Source organism: Phascolarctos cinereus, unplaced genomic scaffold (assembly GCF_003287225.1).
Source record: "Phascolarctos cinereus isolate Bilbo 61053 unplaced genomic scaffold, phaCin_HiC Scaffold_9;HRSCAF=440, whole genome shotgun sequence".
In the NCBI taxonomy this organism is placed as follows: Eukaryota; Metazoa; Chordata; class Mammalia; order Diprotodontia; family Phascolarctidae; genus Phascolarctos; species Phascolarctos cinereus.
The window spans coordinates 255090932-255109962 of record NW_027556402.1 but is presented as its reverse complement, the minus strand read 5'-3'; the positions used below and the strand labels follow the sequence as shown (position 1 = coordinate 255109962).

The 19031-nt window shown below is 60.5% G+C and overlaps 4 protein-coding genes across 7 annotated transcripts; 1 reads left to right on the top strand and 3 right to left on the bottom strand.

The window, feature by feature from the left end:
• Nucleotides 1-507: 507 nt before the first annotated feature.
• On the top strand, nucleotides 508-3599 carry PPP1R14B (protein phosphatase 1 regulatory inhibitor subunit 14B). Its single transcript, XM_020968280.2, has 4 exons — nucleotides 508-855; nucleotides 2492-2575; nucleotides 2975-3007; nucleotides 3225-3599. The coding sequence occupies exons 1-4, from the start codon at nucleotides 610-612 to the stop codon at nucleotides 3291-3293; spliced, it is 432 nt and encodes a 143-aa protein (XP_020823939.1). The 5' UTR covers nucleotides 508-609; the 3' UTR covers nucleotides 3294-3599.
• A 644-nt stretch (nucleotides 3600-4243) lies between these two features.
• FKBP2 (FKBP prolyl isomerase 2) lies at nucleotides 4244-7401 on the bottom strand. Of its 2 annotated transcripts, none has more exons than XM_020968279.2 (6): nucleotides 7294-7401; nucleotides 5879-6044; nucleotides 5603-5715; nucleotides 5468-5514; nucleotides 4672-4707; nucleotides 4244-4564 (listed from the first exon to the last, which is right to left on the bottom strand). In XM_020968279.2, exons 2-6 carry the CDS (start codon nucleotides 6038-6040, stop codon nucleotides 4503-4505), a joined length of 420 nt encoding a protein of 139 aa, XP_020823938.1. In that variant the 5' UTR covers nucleotides 6041-6044; nucleotides 7294-7401; the 3' UTR covers nucleotides 4244-4502. The 2 variants fall into 2 exon arrangements, with proteins under 2 accessions (XP_020823938.1, XP_020823936.1); XM_020968277.2 differs by lacking the exon at nucleotides 7294-7401 and adding an exon at nucleotides 6266-6629.
• A 2221-nt stretch (nucleotides 7402-9622) lies between these two features.
• On the bottom strand, nucleotides 9623-14404 carry VEGFB (vascular endothelial growth factor B). Of its 2 annotated transcripts, none has more exons than XM_020968352.2 (7): nucleotides 14144-14404; nucleotides 12728-12770; nucleotides 12326-12522; nucleotides 11790-11863; nucleotides 11659-11691; nucleotides 11028-11198; nucleotides 9623-10056 (listed from the first exon to the last, which is right to left on the bottom strand). In XM_020968352.2, exons 1-7 carry the CDS (start codon nucleotides 14387-14389, stop codon nucleotides 10035-10037), a joined length of 786 nt encoding a protein of 261 aa, XP_020824011.1. In that variant the 5' UTR covers nucleotides 14390-14404; the 3' UTR covers nucleotides 9623-10034. The 2 variants fall into 2 exon arrangements, with proteins under 2 accessions (XP_020824011.1, XP_020824012.1); XM_020968353.2 differs by having other exon boundaries at nucleotides 11028-11162.
• Nucleotides 14405-14735: 331 nt separating this feature from the next.
• DNAJC4 (DnaJ heat shock protein family (Hsp40) member C4) lies at nucleotides 14736-18885 on the bottom strand. Of its 2 annotated transcripts, XM_078148200.1 has the most exons (7): nucleotides 18788-18885; nucleotides 17760-17859; nucleotides 17214-17307; nucleotides 16003-16160; nucleotides 15640-15795; nucleotides 15468-15554; nucleotides 14736-14949 (listed from the first exon to the last, which is right to left on the bottom strand). In XM_078148200.1, exons 2-7 carry the CDS (start codon nucleotides 17849-17851, stop codon nucleotides 14877-14879), a joined length of 660 nt encoding a protein of 219 aa, XP_078004326.1. In that variant the 5' UTR covers nucleotides 17852-17859; nucleotides 18788-18885; the 3' UTR covers nucleotides 14736-14876. The 2 variants fall into 2 exon arrangements, with proteins under 2 accessions (XP_078004326.1, XP_078004325.1); XM_078148199.1 differs by lacking the exon at nucleotides 14736-14949 and having other exon boundaries at nucleotides 15953-16160.
• Nucleotides 18886-19031: the final 146 nt, after the last annotated feature.

Here is a 19031-nt window from a genome sequence, read left to right as displayed (position 1 = left end):
AGGCCCAGGCTAGCTCCTTGGAACTACATTGCCCAGGCTGCCCGCTCCCCGGGTCGCGCAGCCATCTTGGGGGCCCCCGCCCCCCCATCTCCCCCCCAAGTCTGGCCGAAGCGGAGTCTGCCGCCCCCCTCCTCGCTAGTTCAGAGACAACGCAGCGGGGGTGGGAGGCGCGGAAGCCCCCGCCCCCAGGGGCCCCCTCCCCCGGACCACGCCCCGTCGGGGACTCCCCCAGCCCGAGGCCAGGCGCGCCGGGTTCCCGGGCGGGGGGTGGGGCGGGCCCGGGTCCGAGCGCGGGGGCCGGCCCGGGCTGGGGAGGGGGCGGCCCGCAGCGAGGCGGGCCCTTTAAGGGGGTGTGGTCGGGGGAGGGGGAGCCAGCGAGACACAGAGGCGGCGGCAGCGGCGGCTCCGGAGGCTCCGGCGGCGGCTCCGGCTCGCGCGGCGGGGACAAAGGGCGGCGGCGGGGCGGGCCGGGGCGGGGCGCGGCGGAGCGCGGCGGGGGGCAGCGGCCCCGGGCGCAGTCCGGCGGTCCGTCTGTCCGTCCGTCCGCCCGCGGGCGCCCCGCGCGTGCGTGCACGTGGCCCGGCGTCCTCGGCCTCGGCCCGGCCGCGGATGGCGGACAGTGGCCCGGCGGGTGGCGCGGCGGTGGCGGCCCCCGGGGGGGCCGGCCCCGGCCCCCGCGTCTACTTCCAGAGCCCCCCGGGTGCGGCGGGCGAGGGCGCGGCCGGGGCGGAGGACGAGGGCCCGGTGCGGCGCCAGGGCAAGGTCACGGTCAAGTATGACCGCAAGGAGCTGCGGAAGCGGCTCAACCTGGAGGAGTGGATCTTGGAGCAGCTCACCGGCCTGTACGACTGCCAGGTGCGGGGGCCCCCGCCCTCCCGAGACCCCCCCCTCCCGAAGACCCCCGATCCTGAGCCCCCTCTCCTCGGACCCTGTCCTCCCGAGACCCACTTGAGCCCCCACCTCGGACTCTGTCCTCTATAGACCCTGCCCCCCAGGTCCTGAGCCTCCTCTCCTCGGACTCCGTCCTTCCGAGATCCGCCTTCCCCGGACCCTGCCGCCTGAGCCCCCCCCTCGAGACCCAGCCCTCCCGAGATCCGCCTTCCCCGGACCCTGCCCGCCTGAGCCCCCCCCCTCGAGACCCAGCCCTCCCGAGATCCGCCTTCCCCGGACCCTGCCCGCCTGAGCCCCCCCCCTCGAGACCCAGCCCCCCGAGACACCCCCTGCCCCGAGACCCCCGGTCCTGAGCCCCTCTCTTCGGACCCTGTCCTCCCGAGACCCCCCTCCCTCGTAGACCCTGCCCTGCTTATACCTCCCCCCAACTCTGCCTTCCTGAGCCCTCCCCCATCTTCCCTCGCTGGTGCTGGACCCTGCCCTCCCAAGCAGCTTAGAACCCACCCCCCACCCCATCCTGGGCGTCCTCAGATGCACCCCCCTTCCCAGCTCAGGACCCGCCCCGCCCCACTTTGCCGGGGACTCCTTGTACCCCACTTCGGTAGGGCCAGCTCCTCCCCTTCCCCTCGTGGGGCACCCGGCTTCCTAATCGGGTGGGGTGGGGCTGTTAAGCCCCCATGCCCTCTTTCTTGCTCAGCTCCGGCTGAGCCCCCTCAGTGTTCTGAGGCTGAAAAGAAGGGCTTCAGCCCTTATTTGCTCCCTTATCGATAATCTCTGAGCTTCCTGATGCCGCCATTGAAGGGGCTGCAGGGAGAGGCCGTGGTCGGGGAGGGGGGCTGCTGTGAGGACCCAGCCATTGTCTCTTCCCTCCCCCTGCCCGCATGACTCTTGGGTTGCTCATTGGGATGAGTCAGGGACCCAAGGGTGCGGTGCGGTGGGGTGGAGGTAATGATGGGGCCCTGGCCCTGGAATGCAGCTGCTTCTGGAAGGGGTGTCTGGCAACGCCTTTGGGGGCTCCTTCCCTCCCTCTCTCCCAGAGCACTCCATTGTGCCTCTTTCGAAGGGTCCCGGGTTTCTGCAGTTCTGACCTCTGACCCCTCCCACTCCTCACTTCCTCCTCCTCCTCCTCCTCTCTCCCCTCTGCAACTGCTGCTTCCCAGGGAGGGGGCTGGGATGAGGCGAACTTCCCCCCCCCCCTTGCTAGGCAGGAAGCTCATGGCAGGTGTTTGGGGGGAAGAGGGGAGGGAGCAGTAGCCGAGGAGCAGAGGCAGCTGGCACCACCTGTGCCCGAGGGGAGAATGGCCCTTGTCAGGAGGAGCCCATCTCTGGGCACCACCCCCCAGCCTTCTTCCTTCTTTTCTGCCCACACTTTGGGGTTCCCCTGGCACTGGCCTGCTGGCAGGATGCTGCTGTGATTCTCCTCTGGCTGTTTGTCCCCCCCTCAGTGTGGTCTCCACCGTTTCACTGGTTTCTTTATCCCTGCAGCTGCTGCCCTCCACCTTCCAAAAAGGGGCTGGGACAGTGAGGGGGAAGGACCAAGCTGCTCTTTGGGCAGAGATGTCTCGGTCTGTCTCCTGACTCAGTCCCTTCTCTCTCCCAGGAAGAAGAAATCCCTGAGCTGGAGATAGATGTAGATGAGCTTTTGGACATGGAGAGTGACAGCACCCGGGCCGCCAGAGTCAAGGTGGGCTGGGGGTGGGGGAATTGGGGGAGGGGGATGCTTCTCAGGGCTCTGTGTGGTACATCTAGAGGTCTGCCCCCTCTCTCCTGGGCCAGAGCCCACTCTGGATAGAGCCCCGGCCCTGGAGTCAGGAGGACCTATGTTCAAATCCAGCCTCCGACACTTGACACACTTACTAGCTGTGTGACCCTGGGCAAGTCATTTGCTCAGATTGTCTCACCAAGAAACAAACAAACAAACAAAAACTGTGCAGAGTTTTATGTCTTCAGCTGCAGATTCAGGGCTTGGACTTTGAGGTCACCCAAGCTCCCTGGCAGCTCTGAACCTTGTTTGGGCTCATGGAGGGGTGTCCGGTATGGCGAGTCAGCCTGGGCTTAACTGGTGTGACTCTCTTTCCCATAGGAGCTGCTGGTCGACTGTTACAAACCCACCGAGGTAAGAGCCTGTGTGTGTTGGGTGGGGGAGCAGTTCCCCATCCACAGGCCTCTCTCCCCCATCGTTGGGACAGTGTGCTCTAGTGGAAAGAGCATGCTTTTGACTTCACAGTCAGAACACCTGGGTCCAGGTCCCAGGTCCCCTCTAGCTCTTGAATCTCCCCTAAGGTCTAGACCTCCTGCAACCCAACTCAGCTTCCCCCCCTCTCTCTCACCAGGCCTTCATCTCTGACCTGCTGGACAAGATTCGAGGGATGCAAAAGCTGAGCACACCCCAGAAGAAGTGAGGCCCCACCCCCCACCTTAACCCCTTGACCGGGGCGAGAGGTGGGGGCTACCCACCAGGACAATCGCTGCCCACCCTACTCCCCCTGACCTCGTAGCAACAGCAATACTTGAGGGGGGGGCCCTGCTGCCTGGGCCTGGTGCCCCCCAGAGGGCCCCTCAAGCCCCTGCTTGGGGGCCTTTCTCCCTGCTCCCCCCTGAGTTTCCGTTTGGGGTTTTTTATTGTTATTAAGCTGAGGGACTTTTTGTGTTTTTATATTGACAGCCGTACAGACCCTTGAATAAAGCCAGGGCCTGCCTTTTGTGCATTCTTAGCCTGGTCTGTGTGCTTAAGGGTAGGATTCAGCACCTCCTCCACGCTGGGCACCCACAAAATGGCCCAGAGAGGGAGGAATGACAGCCGCATTGGAGCAGAGGGGTCCTCCCAGCCTTGACCCCCGGAGGCCTCCAGCCTTCCCCTCAGGCCTCTGTTGCTGGGGTGACAACCCAGAGCTCCATCCCCAGACTGGAGATGGGAAGGCGGGAGGGAGGGGTGGTTAGTGATGCTGATGTCAGCTAGAAGGCATGTGCCCCCTTTCCGGCCTGGGCTCAGCCATGTGGGCACCGTGCCAACCCCTGCCACCCACTTAGGGCAGAAGGAATCAACTAGGACTTTCTCTGCTTTTCTTGGCATGCCCCAAGGCTGGCTTATGCCCTCTAGACCCTGACTGCCTTTGCCCCCTTGCCCACCCCACCCAGCCTAGGCCTTTCAGGTTTGCCAGTTTCCTTGGCCTCCCACCCAGCACTTCTGCCCAAGCCCCCTGGGGAGGGGGGAACCTGAAGGCTGGGTTTCCAGTGCCCCCGTGTGGTACAATGCGGTATTGCAACCTAGGAAAGGCAGCCTGGGTGAGAAGGCCTCTGAGGTGTCTGAGGCCAATGCCTTCATTTTCCAGTTGAAATAAAGACACAGAGGTATGAAGAGGTTGCCCAGGATGGAGCAGCAGCAGCAGCTGTCCTAGGGGAGAGGCATGTGGGGTGGCAGACCCTGCCCAGGAGTGGGGACTGAAACTGTCCCTTTCAGGGTGGGGCTGTCAACTGAGCCTCCCCCGTCTTCCAGGACACACACACCACAATCCCTTTGGCTTTTTATTTCACTTTTTTTAAACAAAGTCTAGTCCCCTGAGAGAAGGACTTCCCTCCCTCCCTCCCAATTCCCCTCCCCAACCCCTCTGCTAGAGTTCAGGTCTCCGCTCAATCTTCAGCAGTTCCACCTCAAACACTAATGTGGCTCTACCTGGGAGGGCAGGAAGAACAGGAAGAAGGCTTCAGAGCATGGAGGAGGCCAGAAACAGGCCTCCCTCCAGACTCAAAATTGGGGGGCCAACAAGAAGGTTAGATTACCTGGAATCTTCGGGGGAGCTCCTCGATCCCCATATCCTGTGGGGAGAAGGGAGAGGGGCATGAATGAGGAGCTTTTTAGCCTAGGGCTTCCCTTTCCTCCTCACCCTGGGGGACACTCCATTAGCCTGCTCCCTCATCAGGCCCCGAGGTAGAAATTAGATAGGGTTCCTGAAGACAAACTAGGCTAAAAGTCAGTGCCTCTATGGGGGAGGGGCTGATCCTCCCCCCTTCCTGAGCTAAGTCCTCAGGCTAAGGCTCCCGATGGCCCCTCATAACTGGACCTCAGGTCCTCTAAGACCCAAGGACAGCTTTCAGTGACTAGACAACAGGCTGCAAGGGGGGGCCCAAAGGCAGCCAGAGCCAGGCAGCATGGGCAGGGGGGGGGACCTGACCATATCCTCTCCTTTGCCCTTCAGTCCCACCCTCAATGGAGCTGGCAGGGCCGACTGTGTGCCAACCCTCTTTAGAATTCCACAAGGGGCAGAGGCAAGACATGTGACTTTGAGAAGGACCTTCCCAGCCAGAAGCCCTGGGGAGAAGGGTCAGCGGCTTGGGCGGGGGGAGATGAGAAGACAAGAGCCCCCAGAAGCACTGCCTCAGCAGGCAGGATGGCACCTCAGGCAGTGATGGGGATCTCAAGGTCAGCAGTGCAGCCAGCCAAGTGTCCAGTCAAGCAGTGTGTGGGGCCAGCCCTGCAAGCCCACCTTTCTAGGCAGGTTAGGGGCCAGGCCTGTGGACAGCAGGCCACACAACAAGACTGCAGTCCAGTCCAGACCCCAAAGCCCCGGTCTCTTACCCAGCTCTGAAGGGATCACCAGCTTCCGCTTCTCCCCCTCACACATCCTGCAGGGAGGAGAACATAGCCCGGAGCAGCCCTGGCAGTCAGATTGCTAGGCCCACCCTCCTAGACTCCCACCCCCCTCACACTTACCCAAGGAGCCCCTGGTCCCAGCCCTTGATGACCTGGCCTGTCCCCAAGGAGAAGACAAAGGGCTGGTCCCGGTGCAGACTGCTATCAAACTCAGTGCCGTCCTCCAGCCTCCCCTGCAGAGGAAGAGGGGGAGGTTAAGGAGGCCAGAGGAGGGCTCCAACTCAGGGTCATACAATCTAAGGTGACCTAGTCCGACCTGAGCAGGAGCCCTGCCTGGGCTCCATCCAGGGGTCCCTCCCCCCCCCCCTCCATGGAGCCCCAGCCAAGCCTGCTCACTGTGTAATGGATGTGGAGCACATCGCCCTTGCGGGACTTGAGGGGGCAGTGGTCCACCCGCTTTTTTACTCCGATCTGGAGCTTTCGCTTCCCCTCCCCTGCCCTGGTGGGCAGGACACCCAGGCAGAGGGACAGGAAGACCAGAAGCCAGCTCAGCTGCATGACCCTGTGGGCACAAAGCCACCCCCCCAAAGCAGGGGAGGACAGAAGAGGTGGTCACTTGGAGGTGGGGGACTTCACCCCCAAAGCCCCACAGGATCCCAGGCAAAGGGTAAAGACCAGCCAGGCGCCCACCACCCTTGCAGCAGAGCGTGCCCACCCCTCCATCAGTGAGTTATCCCCCAGGGATCCCCCCACCCCCCACCAGGCTTCGGCAGCCACACTTACCTGTCCATGGCAAAGGGGGCTTGACCTCTGAGCCCAGCAGCGGCGGGGGGAGGGGACGAGGGGAAGACACAGCAGCCGGGGGTCCTGCCCCAAAGCTGTCGACACGTATCCCACCCCCCAATCCCGCTCATTCCCTGCCCTGATCCCCTGCCCTTCAATCTCCTCCTGTGCCCTTGGTGGCCTCTCCCTTCCGCAAGGTCCAGACCCTCTCTGGCTGCCCCTCTGCAGACCCCACAGGCACCCCCCACTCCCGCCACACCCAAGTCCCTCCAGCCCAGCATACCCACACCTCTCCAACGGATGGGGGGCGCCCCCTGGGGACCCACACGTCTCCCGAGGGCTCTGGAGAGCCCCTGTCTGCGGAAGTGACCCCCCAGGCCTGCCCCCCTCCACCCCCAGGGGCGCCTCCCCAGCTCTGAGCCCGCGGAGGCCTGCGGGGCACCCACACGGGGCCCGGGTCTGGCGTCCGCTGCTCCCTTTCTACCCACACCACCTCTCCTGGGGGGGTCCGGGGCCGACTTCGGCCCCAGGCCCGCCCTCCTCGGAGGCCTGCCCGGCTCCCCGCCCCAGGGTTATCCCCCCGGCCCGCAGGCGGCCGGGGTGCGTGGACCCCGCCCTTCAGGGGCTCTGCCCCAGGGCCCGATGCCCCGCCCACCTCCGCGCTAGAGTCCGCCCCCTGGCCTATGGCTGCGCGTCTCCGCGAGGCCGGCCCCGCCCCCAAGCCAAAGGCCCCGCCCTCTCTCACGACCCCGCCCCCTGTGGGTCCCGGCCCCGCCCCCGGAGCGCCTAGGTCCCTTAGCCCGGGCCCCGGCCCCTGACTGGGGGCCCCACCTCCTCCTCGATCAGCCCCCTCCCCTTGGCTTGGGGCCCCGCCCCCTGTCGAATAAGACTCCGCCCCCTGCGGCATCACCGGGCCGGCAATGTCCCCGGGCCCCTCTCCCTGCTGCCCTTGTCCCTCGGCGACCCCCCCCGGGCCCCGGCCCCGTCCCCGTCCCCGTCCCCGCCCCGGGCTGCGGCCCCCCGCTCACCTCCTCACCGCGCCCCCGGAATCCAGACCAGCGCCGCCGCCGCCGCCAACACTGCGCACGCGCCGCCACTACGCCTTGGCCGGGGCCACGCCGCCCCCTGTCGTTGGTCAGAGAGCCACATAGTCCCTCCTCCAGAGCCGCCCCTGTCACGTGATGCTGTGGGGGTCGGTCTGGTAGTGAAACTTGCGGTTCCGAGCCGGACGTGATGTCACTTCCTCTTTCTCCTCTCCGCAACGCCGCTGACCTAGCGCCGGCTTCCCCGTCTTAGGGTTAAGAGCGACTTCCGACCGGGCCACCCCTGCTTCCGGCCGGACGCAGTGCGGGTTGTGCCGGCTCCCGCTGCCTCAAGGGCTTCGGCGCCATTTTGCCCTCACCCCTTCCCCCACTCCTCGCGGGCCCTGCCTCAGTTTCCCCTCCTGGCTCAAAGGCTAGTCCCCTGCCGCGGAGCCTTCGCCTGTTCCTGTGCAGGAGTGGGGCCCCTGGTTTGGAGCCTAGGCCTTGGGGACCATGCGACCCTAGGTGACCCACGTGCCGTCCGTGTGCCTCAGTTTCTCCATCTGGATGATAGGCACGAAGCCTAGCTTCCGTGCATGTGCAGGGAGCCTCATCTGGCGGAGCCCCTCCCTCCCCGAATAGGACTCCTTGCCTCAACCTGCAGGATAAGGGTGTCCATTCCCAGCTTGACCATCTTAAATGAAAGGGGGCTGGACACCTCCCTTCCCCCTTCCCCCAGGCGGTCAGTTTGCCCTTGTCCCAGGATCCTAGATCTAGGGCTTGAGGGAAGGGCCTCAAAGCCCAGGAGGCCAGCCCCCTGGGGTCCCAGCATCCCTGGGTGCTGGCCTGGCTCTGCCCCAGCTGGAAGACAGGTAGAAGGCAGTGGCCTATCCTGAGATGTTAGCCTCCAGGCAGGAGCCAGGAAACAGGTCCTCTTGGCTGCCACAGTTAGGAATGAGGTTGGCAGGGCAGAGCCTCAAAAGTCTGCCTTCCCACAGCATAAGCATCAGGGCCACAGGAGGACAGAGTGTCCAAGGCTTGAACCCTACTGGATCCTAAGATTTAAGGATTTTCAGATTTCCAGTACAGGAAATGGAAGCAGGCCCAAGAGAGAAGAGAACCTGCCCAGGGTCAACGAAGAGCCACATTTGGGGAGCGGGTAAAGGGAAGGGGGCTCTCCTTTGAAAATGTTCTTTTTTTAGAGATGTGCTTTCATCCTTCTGATTCAGGGAGAGTCCAGACTCAAGACCTAGATTGGAAAAATCCTGGCTCTGCCATTAATTAACTCCTGGAACTCATTTTCCCTGGGAGGTCTGTTTCCTGTTAAGTTATAGGATTGCCTTGAGGACTTAGAAATAAATAAGCCACAGTCTAACCAATTCCTGTTACAAATGAGAAATGACTTCTCTCCTCCAGAGGAGGTGGGTGACTTGCCCAAGCCATCAGGTCCTTAAGACTCCAGACCCAGTGCTTGTTCTGGGTGGCTTCCTTGGTCACAGGAAGCCCAACAAGGTCCATTCTGGCTCTGAAGTTCAGCGACTCTAGCGCTGGCCTGCTTAGACCCGGCTCTTTAGCTCATCACGCCTGGCTAGGGCCTTGGGAGGAGCCCACTGGGCCCCTTGCCCTTCCCACTGTAGAGAATGACGAACTACTAGGTGGGGGTGTGGGAATGTCTGGTTGGAGAGGAATCGGGTGCCAGTGAGTGAGCAGCCTGTTTATACCACAGGCCCTGCCCAGAGGCTGTAGGGGAGAGGAAGAAGGAGAGGGTGAAAGGAGAGGACGGAGGTAACAAGGAAAAGGAGCAACCATGAGGCCCTCCATGGTTTGGCGCCCACCTGCCTACCTCCATCCTAGGTCCTGCCTCCTACCTATCGTGTTCTAGTCAGAACGTGAAATTCCATCTTCTGCCCATGTTTATTTGCCCCAGGCAGTCTGTGTCTGGAATGTGCTCCCACTTCCCCTGGGAGCTAGAGTTGAATACCCCTCACTAGCTGGCTACATTACCTACTGTGAATGAGTCCTTTCCAGCTTCTGGGTCTCATTTCCTCCTCTCTTAGAGACCCAGTGGGGGTCTCTAAGGGCCTTTTCCACTGCTAGAGGTTGGCTTGGCAGGGAGTATGAGGCAGGTGTAAAGTTTTTGGCCTGTTTCATTTCTGTCAGGGTATGGGAAGAATTCACTAACAAAAACATCCCATTTCTGGTGTTCCACCTTGAGGCACAGGTGAGATCCCTTCCTGGATTTGGGCCCCCACCCCCACCCCATGCCTCCCACAGTGCACCATGGAGTAGGCTTGGCACAGTTCCATGTAATGATGCATCTCTGCATAGAGAGGAGTCTAGGTCACAGCTTTTTTCATCTTTTTTAAGAGGTCTGGGGGTCACACCGTCTGTGTACCAAAGCCAAGAACATTCTTGGTGGCTCTGGAATTTCCCCACCTTTCTTCATCCCATTGTCAATTGGTAGGGGAAGGCAGTGAGGAATTCAGTGACAAGGTGCTTGTCTGGGCAGGGGAGGGCATTAAATAAAGAGAGTCAAATCCCTTTTACCCCAAACCAGTGACCTCCCCTGCCCTGCCCTTCCGTTCCCCTTCAAGCATAGCAGCTTAGGGTGATAGGTCACTCCAAGAGGTCTGGACTTCTTTGTAGCAGCAGCAGTCATTGGTGTGATGTCCCAGCAGGGCTCCCCATCCCATCATGGGGTCAGGGCCAAGGAAGGGATGTCCCATTGGAATCCAGGAAGGGCCATGTCACCTTCGAAGCTTCTTGCACCTGAGGCAGGGCAAGAAGGTCAAGCTCGGACACACAAACAAAGCCATAAACCAGAGACAGCCCAAATGAGCCCATCAAAAGAAAAGCCCCCTGGGCTCCCGACCCAGCTGGGTAAACTGGCTGGCCACAAAGATTATTTTGTCTTTGTATGTGTAGCCTCAAACACAGAGATGGCTTAATAAGTGCTTGTTAAAGGGGACTGGAATCAGCTTAATGATGCGATTATCCAGAATCTTTTTTTTTTTTTTAAGGCAATTGGGGTTAAGTGACTTGCCCAGGGTCACACAGCTAGTAAGTGTCAAGTGTTTGGTCTGAGGTCGGATTTGAACTCAGGTCCTCCCGACTTCAGGGCTGGTGCTCTATCCACTGCGCCACCTAGCTGCCCTGATTGTCCAAAATCTTGGAAGAGTAAGTGGGGAGTGTGTGTGTGTGTGGGGGGGGGGGTACCTATGTCCCCATACTAGAGAGGATGATAGAAAGGAATTGGGTCAGGGCTGGGAGGACTTTTAGAACAGGGAATGGCAGAACTGGAGGGGACAGTAGAGAGCTTGTTCAACTCATTTCCCAGATGGGATAACTGAGACCTACAAAAGACAAGTGACCCCACAGCCTTATCCTAAGCTCCTCTTTTCATTTCAGTGACTTGGCTGTTGGCAATGATAACAACCTGGCTACTTGTCACCCATATTAGATGAACCCTAAGATTCCTTTATACTCTGAATCCTTTGAACTCTGGTTTACAAAGTTCAGGGTACCTTGCCCCTTAATTTCCATCCCTTCTGCTCTGACTCACATATACCCAAGGATTGGCCCAGAAGTCCTCAGACCCTCCTTCCAGCCCTGAGTTTGTGGGTGTAGGGTTCGGCCCGTTTGTAGGAATAAGCTAGTGCCTGTTTCTGCTCTTCACCAGCCTTGCCCATTCTTTTCCTTGGCCTCTTCCTCCCTCTCTGACCTGGTCCCATTCTACCCACCTGCAGGTATCTGGGTTGAATTCTAGGCCCCGCCCTTGGCAGCGCAATAAACTTCGGCGTCTGCAGTGACAGGTGCAGGTTCGAGGATCGGGGCGCTGTCGTCTCTGGGCACATCTGGGACACTGGGGCCTGGGGCTGGCATCAACAAAAGGAAGCAGTCCAGTGCTTAGCCTGAGGCCAAGGAGTAGGAGGTATAGGAGGAGGGAGGCAAGGGCAGGAAGGCCAGACTTCCCAAGTCCTGAGGCAGGAACAGGGTCAGAGCAAAGGGGATCTCTAGGGACCCAGGGAGATGGTGCTGAAGCCGTATAAGGCACTTCCTTAAGTCAAGAGAATTTATTATTTTTTTTTTAAGCAATTGGGGTTAAGTGACTTGCCCAGGGTCACGGAGCTAGTAAGCGTCAAGTGTTTGGTCTGCGGGTGAATTTGAACTCGGGTCCTCCTGACTTCTAGGCCGGTGCTCTATCCACTGCGCCACCGAGCTGCCCACTCATATAAGGCCCTTCCAATGACAGCTTCCTGACCCATGATGTCACACAGTGCATATGATGTGTCTGTAGCCCACACCGTACCCCACGAAGGCCCTGTTCAGAAGCTAGTGCCCAAAGAGGGGGGAAACCAGCAATGAGCTCACCTGACTGGCTTCACGAAAGTGTCCTTTTTTGGTCTGAAAAGTCAAAAGGGAGAGAGAGGATCTAGGCCCTTGACCCATGTCATGCTTTCCCTCAGCCCCACTCCCAGCCTTAGCCTTCTGCCCCTCCCTACCTGCATTCGCATTGGCTGTGCTCCACGAGGGACATCTCCCCTAGGCGACTGCTCGGGTACCTGATCACCAGGATCTGTCCTCAGAATGAAGGTTTGGGAGACAGAGAGAGAGAGAGAGAGAGAGAGAGAGAGAGAGAGAGAGAGAGAGAGAGAGAGAGAGAGAGAGAGAGAGCTGTGGGTGGGGGAGGGGGGATCCCAGGGACAAACTCCAAAGACGTGGGACTTCAGCTTTGGAAGGGATCTCCAGTTATTTTACAGACGAGGAGACGGCCCCCGGGTAACCTGTCCCGGTCACACAAGTGATGTGAACGGCGGAGGCAGGATTGAAGCTCGAGGTGGTTGATTCCAAAGCTGGGCTCTTTTCACTATGCTAGTGAGCCTTGAGGAGGTCTAGGCCAGCAGAATGCAGTCAGGACCTAGCGACCGCTCTGAGCTTCCAGCAATGCTACCGTCTAGAGGGTGACGTTGCCCATGGAATGGCCAGATGCTTTCTCCGACAGGGTCCCCACTGCTCCCTCCCCACACCACACCAGTACCTGCATTTGGACATGGCGCTGGCTAGTAGGCACACACTCCAGAGCGTCATCATGGCAGCAGCCTCCGCATCGCTGCAAGGTCACGCAGCTAGGCACCAGCCGGTGGGCAACCTCGCCCGGGAACTCCAGGCTCAAGGGCACCAGCACCTCCCGGGGCTGGCAGGAGGCTCGGCTGAACACCTCCAGCCAGGGAACCACTGAGGAGAGGAGAACTCCCTTTTCCTAAGCACTCTTCCAAAATGCCTCTCTTCCTCCTCCCAGGACTTGGCCCGCGCTTCTTTTTACCCTTCCCAACACCCAGAATAGATGCAATTATCTCAGCTCCAGCCCTCCCTTCTAGACCTCAGATCCTGGAACTGAGCTTTCTTGTCAAAGACTCCCTCCTAAGCTTCATCCTCTTACCTTTCTGTTGGTGGTGGAGCCCCTCGGGTGGGGAGCTGGAAGTCTGTAGGGGAAACAAGACCTTATGCTTCCATAATGGAACATGGGAACAGGGGTGGGGGGCCACCTATAGACCAGTCCTAGAACCCTGCCACTTCCTGAGGAGAGCCTCACTGTCTCCTAGGGCCTCACCCCTTTTCCAGAAAAAAAAGCAGATGTCATTTCTGTGACTCCTTCCCTGACCACCCTACCATAGTCACCTTTCCCTAACATCTCAGAAGAAATGCAAGCCACTTTGAGCATTGTAAGTTATCTTTGTATGTGGATCAAATTCAATTAAATGACTATGATATAAAGAAAGCAATGCTGCTTCATTTGGAGGTCAGAAGGCCTGGGTCCAAATCCCAGCTGCATCTCTTGCTCCTGGTGTGACAGTTGTGGCCCTCAGTATCCACATCTGAAAGGAAGGAGTTGGACATGACAACCTCTAAGCAGTGTTCCAGTGCTAAATTCAGACTCCTTCCAGCTGTTAATGAATCGCCACAGGCAAAGCCCTGAGGTGAGTTTTCAGAGAAACCACACTGTAGACATGGAAACCCTGTTGTCCAGAAACTTAGCATCTACTGGGAGCTACTAGGGTCCTTGGAGAACTTGTAGTCAAATGCTCTTAGTTTACGGGGGTGGACACTGGCGCAGAGAGAACTGACTAGTCCAAGGTCACATAGGCAGCAAGTAGGCAACTGTTTCATTTCTCACCTCACCCCACCCCACCCCACCCCCTTGCCTAGCCAGGTCAATGGTAGGTGATAGGGAAAAGCTCCTTGAATTCCACTGAAATAGGGCTAGACTCTGAGCCTGCCTCCTGGTTCCAAACCCAGGGTTCTACTCTCGGTAGGAGGTGCTTCTTGGCCAATACCGATGGGTGCCCTCCCCATCCTGGAGGGCACTGTCTCCCCAGGGTCGCCCCCCAGTCAATATTTGCCTTGAAGCATCGATCAATACATCAGCCCGGCTCCGTGTTCTTCGGCGGCCCCTCACCCGTGGGCCCCGTGCCCTCTGGCCGTTGTTGTCCAGCCAGCCAGGGTCAGGGAGGGGCACGGCTGGCAAGAGGCCGGATCCTACCAGAAAGGAGAACGTGGTTCCCGCCCCGGGGCTAGTCCAGAGAAGAGGATGCAAGGGGGAAGGGACCAGAGGGGAGACAACCCTCCCCCCTCCTCCCAGCCAAGGCTGGCGGTGCCGGCAGGGGCGCCTGTCCCCCGCCGATGCCCTCCGCCGTCCCGGGCACACGAGGGCTGGCTCTTGCGTGATGGATGCCCAGGGCAGCCCGGCGCTGGCACTGGCCCGGACCCACCCCACGAGGGGCCTCAGCCCGCGCCGTGGCCCCCACTTCCTTCCGCCAACCTTGGGAAAGGGCAGCGGGGGCGCGGGCGCACCTACCTGCGCCGAGGCTCCGGGGGGCAGCGGCGGCAGCAGCAGCAGCAGGGCGGCCAGTAGGAGGGGGCTCATGGTGCCCGCTGGGCTCCCGCATCGTCCTAGCCCGGGGGTGGGGGCAGGCGCGAGGGGAGCCCCATGGCGGGGCCGCGGGGCGCAAGCTGCGGCGCGGTGCCCGAGGAGGCAGCGGCGGTGGCGGCGGCGGGGACACGGGCGGCCGGGGCTGCGGGGGGCAGAGCCCGGGCAGCTCATGTGACCCAGACACGCGCTCCCCCAACCCCCGCCCGAGGGGGGAGGGGCCGGCCGCGGCCGGGAAGGGGGTAAGGGGGAGGGGGCAGCGGGGGCGGGCAGCCCGCACCCCCAGCCCGGGCCGCTCCCCCTGGGGCTGCACACGCCCCCTCCCTCCCTCCCTCCCTCCCAGTCCGCTGGCTCTGGCCGGGTGGACAGTGCTCCCTCACGCCTGCCTGGGGCTACAGCCCACGTGGGAGGGAAGAAGCCGAGAAGGCTCCGGGCCACTGCAGAGGCAGCGCCCAGAGCCGGACCCTGGCCGAAGGCAAGGCCCGCGGGAAGACCGGAGGCACGAGGGAGGAGTCAGACACCCACTGACAATGACTTTATTGACTTTATTCCACACGGGCAGCAAGGGTCCAGATGGGCACCGGGCCCCTGTCACCCCTTCAGCCCACGCAGCCCCTCCGGGGCCGGGGACCGGGGGCCGGAAAGGGAAGAGGGTCGCAGGTCATTTTTCGGGGTGCGGCTGGGGGCTCTGGGGCTTCTGCAGTCTCTCCTGCCGGAGCTTGGCGCTGTTCGCCCTGGAGGGGAAAGGCTGAGTTGACCCCAGAAGCATGGGGAGGGCCCGAGGTCAGGGAAAAGGGAGAGCCGGGCCTTAAGACTGAGAGGGAGTCCCTGGATCTGGGAATACATCGTTCCTCCCTACGTGCCTTTGCTCAGCTCTTTCCGATGCCGCAGCACCCTCCTCTAACCCCTTCCGACCTGCTCTGGGGAGCCCAAGCTCAGTGCCCTTCCCCCAGGAAGCCTGTCCCCCTCGTTCATGCCTCCCCCTACTCTGGACCTCCCGAAGCTCTTGGCTTTGCTCTTTTCTGGGTCTGGGCCATAGAATACCATTTACAAGGAGATCCATCTAAGAGGGGCAGGGGCAGGTCTGCCTTCAATTCTATATCCATCCCCACACGGCCACAGGGCACGCCCAGGGGGCGAGGCTTCCTCAAAGTCTGTGGGTGCGGATGTAGCGGGGAGTGTCTACAGCACCCAGCCCTCCCACTTTGCAGTTTTAAATGCCGGGCTCCTTGGAGGAGAAGGGGGCAGAGACCTGGCCCTGGCTCTGCTCTCATTGTAGATCGCCATGATAACTCTGTCCTTCTCATCCATAAAGCTTCGGTGGACCTGCTCCAGCTTTCTGCAGGAAGAGCAAGGTTAGGGGTCTGCCTCTCCTCCGAGGCCATCACCTCCTGAGCTCTTCCTGATCGCTGAGGGCAGGTTACCTGAAGGCAATGTAGTGTATTACCATGCCTCCCAGCATCAGTAGGAGGCAGTATCCCAGAGCGTGATGGTTCGGCCTCTGCCGAGTTCCTCCGTAGTCCTCTGGACGCACCCTGTGGAACTGGGCCCAGTATCGGGCATCGGCTGAGGACCAGGAGCTGCAAGGGAACAGGCACAGCCGAGAGAGGAAATCCTTGGGGGTTAGGAGGAGAGCCGTGGGCTGCGGTGGGTGGGAACGGCTGGGTGGCAAATGGCCAGGGAAGCAGGGGGATTACAGAAAGTGGAGGGCTGGGGGCTGGGGAGTCTGGCCTTCACCTGGAGGCAGAGGCAGAGGCAGAGCAGGGCGGTAGCTCTGGTAGGGAGACTGGGAGGTGTGACGGGGAGGTGGCATGGAGCCTCGAAGGGAGAGCCGGCTGTCATACTCCTGACGGCTGGATTCCTTGCTCAAAACCCGGTAGGCTTCATTCAACTCCACAAACTGGTTGTGCAGAGCAGGGTTCTTAGGGTCTCGGTCAGGGTGCAGCTGGGGGAGAAGGGTAATTGTGAGGGGAGTCCTCCCACCCTCTCCTGCTCCTCCCCTAAGCCTAGGCCTCCCCTGTAAGTGCTTCACAATATCTTTTCTTTCTAATCCCAGCACAAACTTGGTGCCATATTTCCGAGGCTTAGGGACTGGAATGATGCCTGTCTCCATCCATCTTTTCCCTTGTTTAAGTCTTACCCTAGCAGTCCACCTCCATGCAGCCTCCCTGGGTTCCCCCCAGGCTAGGAGTCTCTTTCCCCCCCTCCAGTGTCCCCTATTGTACACTTCTCTGCTGTGTATTACAGGAATCTGGGGACTGTAAGCTCCATGAGGGGAGGCTACTGGGCTCCCCAGCACGTGGTTCAGTAGGGGCCTAATAAATATGTGAAAGTGAACAACTGAATTTTGTAGGACAAAGGCTATGAAAGTGGCACAAAGATCACCTTCCCCCCCCAGCCTTCTGGGTGTCCCTCGCGAGGCCCCTGCACTTACTACATGCCCCAGCCTGGCTCCAACCCAAAAGGCAGGACAGGGAAGGGTATTCCAGGTTCCTCCCATCCTGTCTCTCCTTATCTTAAGTCTCCTCTGAGACCCTAGATCCCCACTGATCCTGAGGGCCAGGCTTGCCCTTGGCATGCTCTCCCACTCATCAGAGGCCCTGGGACTGATAGGAAAGGTCCTTCTCTTTGCCCAGCCTCCTCCAAAGCTCATCGTGCTTAGTAAAAGCCCTGAGTCCCCCCCCCAAGTGCCCAGGACTTCGAGCAGAGGATAACCTCTATACCCCCTGCTTCCCCAGGGCCCTCTGGAGCTAAGGTTCTTGGAATCTTTGCCCACCAAGCCTGTGACCTCTCCAAGGTCACAAAGCTTACAAGGGTCAGAACTGAGGTCTTTTGACTCCGAGCCCAAGGCTCCTTCCCCTACTCAGCACTTGGAAAGAGCTGGGGGGAGGGGGCAAGGTGAGGCAATGGGGATGGGGGTGGCAATGCCAGCCCTCAGCACCTCCCTCCTTCCCCAGATCCCCAAAGCTCCCACCAAAGTCTCCTGGCCCAGACACACCTCTTTGGATTTGGCAAAAAAAGCCCGTTTGACTTCCTTCATGCTGGCATCTGGACGGATCCCCAGAAGCTCATAATAGTTACTTTGTCTTGCCCTGCACAGAAGATGAGGGGTGGGGACTGGATAGCTCTGGGAATCCAAAAAATAACGGGATCATACCTGGTCACCTCAGAGATGGTTAGGGGCTGGGGAGACAAAAGGGCCCTGTGCAGATCAAGCCAGCCTCTCATACAAGAGACCATCACCTTTATTTTACAGATAGGGAAACTTGGAGGCCCAGAAAGGGGATGAAAGTGTCCAAGCTGGGGCTCAAACCCAGGTCCTCTGAGTCCCAAAGGTGGGGCGCTTTGTGGGGCATAGACTGTGGAAGCTGGGAGGGGCCATAGTCTCAAACAGGCCATTACCACTGAAAAGGGATGACTTGGGGACCCCCTGGTCCAACCCCCTTATGATACAAAGAGGACATGGCCCTGGGCAGCCCGTGTCTTGGACAGGACCAGAGCCAGGCCTGGGACCAGGGTCTTTCCCTCCCCTGCCCAGACTCACCTCAGGCAGACAGTAGAGCTGAGGAGCCTGGCAGAAGGAGGGCATCGGGGACACAGCTGGCAGAGCTGAGGGACCAGGCGGAGGATGGGCATTTCTGTGCCTGGAGGAAGATGGGCAGGGCACAGAAAAGTCACCCAGGCTGGTACTTGACTAGCTGATCTCTGAACTCCCTTGGGTGGACCAGGAATCTCTGACAGTGGGGATAGCCTTGGCGGGCTTCCTGAGAATGGGGATACTTGGGGGAGGGACTCTCAGTCAATAGGGAAAGGGCATTGGGAGTGGGGGGGGCTTCTGTCATTGGGGACCCTGGAAGTTTGTCTTCCACTGGGGGAAGGGAACAAAAGCATTTAGTAAGCACCTACTATGTAGGCACTTTACAAACATGATCTCATTTGATCCTCACAACAGCCTGGTGACATAGGTGCCGCTGTGATTCTCATTTTACAGTTGAGAAAACTGAGGCAGATATAGGAGAGGTGGCGTGCCTGGGCTCACACAGCTAGCAGGGGGCTGAAGCTGGACCTGGGTCCAGGCTCATCGGACTACTCACTTCACCACCTGGGGAGGACAGTAGGGGGTCTCCGACACGGGGGATGCTGGAAGATCGAACCTTCGGGACACTAAGGGGTCTGGTATTAGGGGACATTGGAGGCCACAAGGGGCTGCCAAAAGGGGACACAGGGGGTCTCTGACATTGGGGGACTGACACTGGGGTGTCCGGCGTTGGGGAGGGTCCCTCCCAGTGGTGGAGAGGCTGACAGGAGAAGGGGGTCCGTCCGTGGGTGTGCTGGCGGAGGGGAAGATTCTCACCCCCCCAGGGGAAACTGAGGCCGAGGAAGTCTCTCTCTCCCCCCGAACCTTCCCCAACCCGTGGAAGCCCCGCGTCGGGGCTCCGCAAACAAGGCCCGCGTCCCCCCGCCCCCCAATCTTGATTTCAGGGGAGGGGCCGGGGCGCGAAGCCCCGCCCCCACGCACCGCCTCTGCCCCTTCCCCGTCCCCCCGCCCCCCACGTCCGCCCTGACACTCACGGGAGCTTCGGAGCCCGACACCCCCGCCGCCATTTCCTTCTCCTGTCCGGGCCACGCCCCTCTCCCGCCTCCAGGAGCTTACAATTGGTCCACGCTGCTCCTAGTCCCGCCTACCAGTCCCACAGAAGACGGTTGACGTCGCCCCACCCACCACCCATCCTCAGCTGCTCCCATTGGCTCTAGCGCTCCTCGGCCCGCCCATCAAGCGGCGGAGGCTTAAGGAGTGGACCGACCTTAGTGGAGT

Bases quoted from the DNA above. Each gene is read 5' to 3' on its own strand.
- PPP1R14B (XM_020968280.2), top strand. From the start codon at position 610: ATGGCGGACAGTGGCCCGGCGGGTGGCGCGGCGGTGGCGGCCCCCGGG. The intron at 856-2,491 runs GTGCGGGGGCCC...TCTCTCTCCCAG, and splicing joins CCGGCCTGTACGACTGCCAG to GAAGAAGAAATCCCTGAGCT. The intron at 3,008-3,224 runs GTAAGAGCCTGT...CTCTCTCACCAG, and splicing joins ACTGTTACAAACCCACCGAG to GCCTTCATCTCTGACCTGCT.
- FKBP2 (XM_020968277.2), bottom strand. From the start codon at position 6,546: ATGCTGGGCTGGAGGGACTTGGGTGTGGCGGGAGTGGGGGGTGCCTGT. The intron at 4,708-5,467 runs GTAAGAGACCGG...TTCTCCCCACAG, and splicing joins GGTGATCCCTTCAGAGCTGG to GATATGGGGATCGAGGAGCT. The intron at 4,565-4,671 runs GTAATCTAACCT...CTGCCCTCCCAG, and splicing joins AGCTCCCCCGAAGATTCCAG to GTAGAGCCACATTAGTGTTT.
- VEGFB (XM_020968352.2), bottom strand. From the start codon at position 14,389: ATGAGCTGCCCGGGCTCTGCCCCCCGCAGCCCCGGCCGCCCGTGTCCC. The intron at 12,771-14,143 runs GTAGGTGCGCCC...TTTCCCCTACAG, and splicing joins CCCCCGGAGCCTCGGCGCAG to ACTTCCAGCTCCCCACCCGA. The intron at 11,692-11,789 runs GTAGGGAGGGGC...TTGACTTTTCAG, and splicing joins CACAGCCAATGCGAATGCAG to ACCAAAAAAGGACACTTTCG.
- DNAJC4 (XM_078148200.1), bottom strand. From the start codon at position 17,851: ATGCCCATCCTCCGCCTGGTCCCTCAGCTCTGCCAGCTGTGTCCCCGA. The intron at 16,161-17,213 runs GTGTGTCTGGGC...CTTCTCCCCCAG, and splicing joins TTTTTGCCAAATCCAAAGAG to CTGCACCCTGACCGAGACCC. The intron at 15,555-15,639 runs GTAACCTGCCCT...CTCTTCCTGCAG, and splicing joins ATACACTACATTGCCTTCAG to AAAGCTGGAGCAGGTCCACC.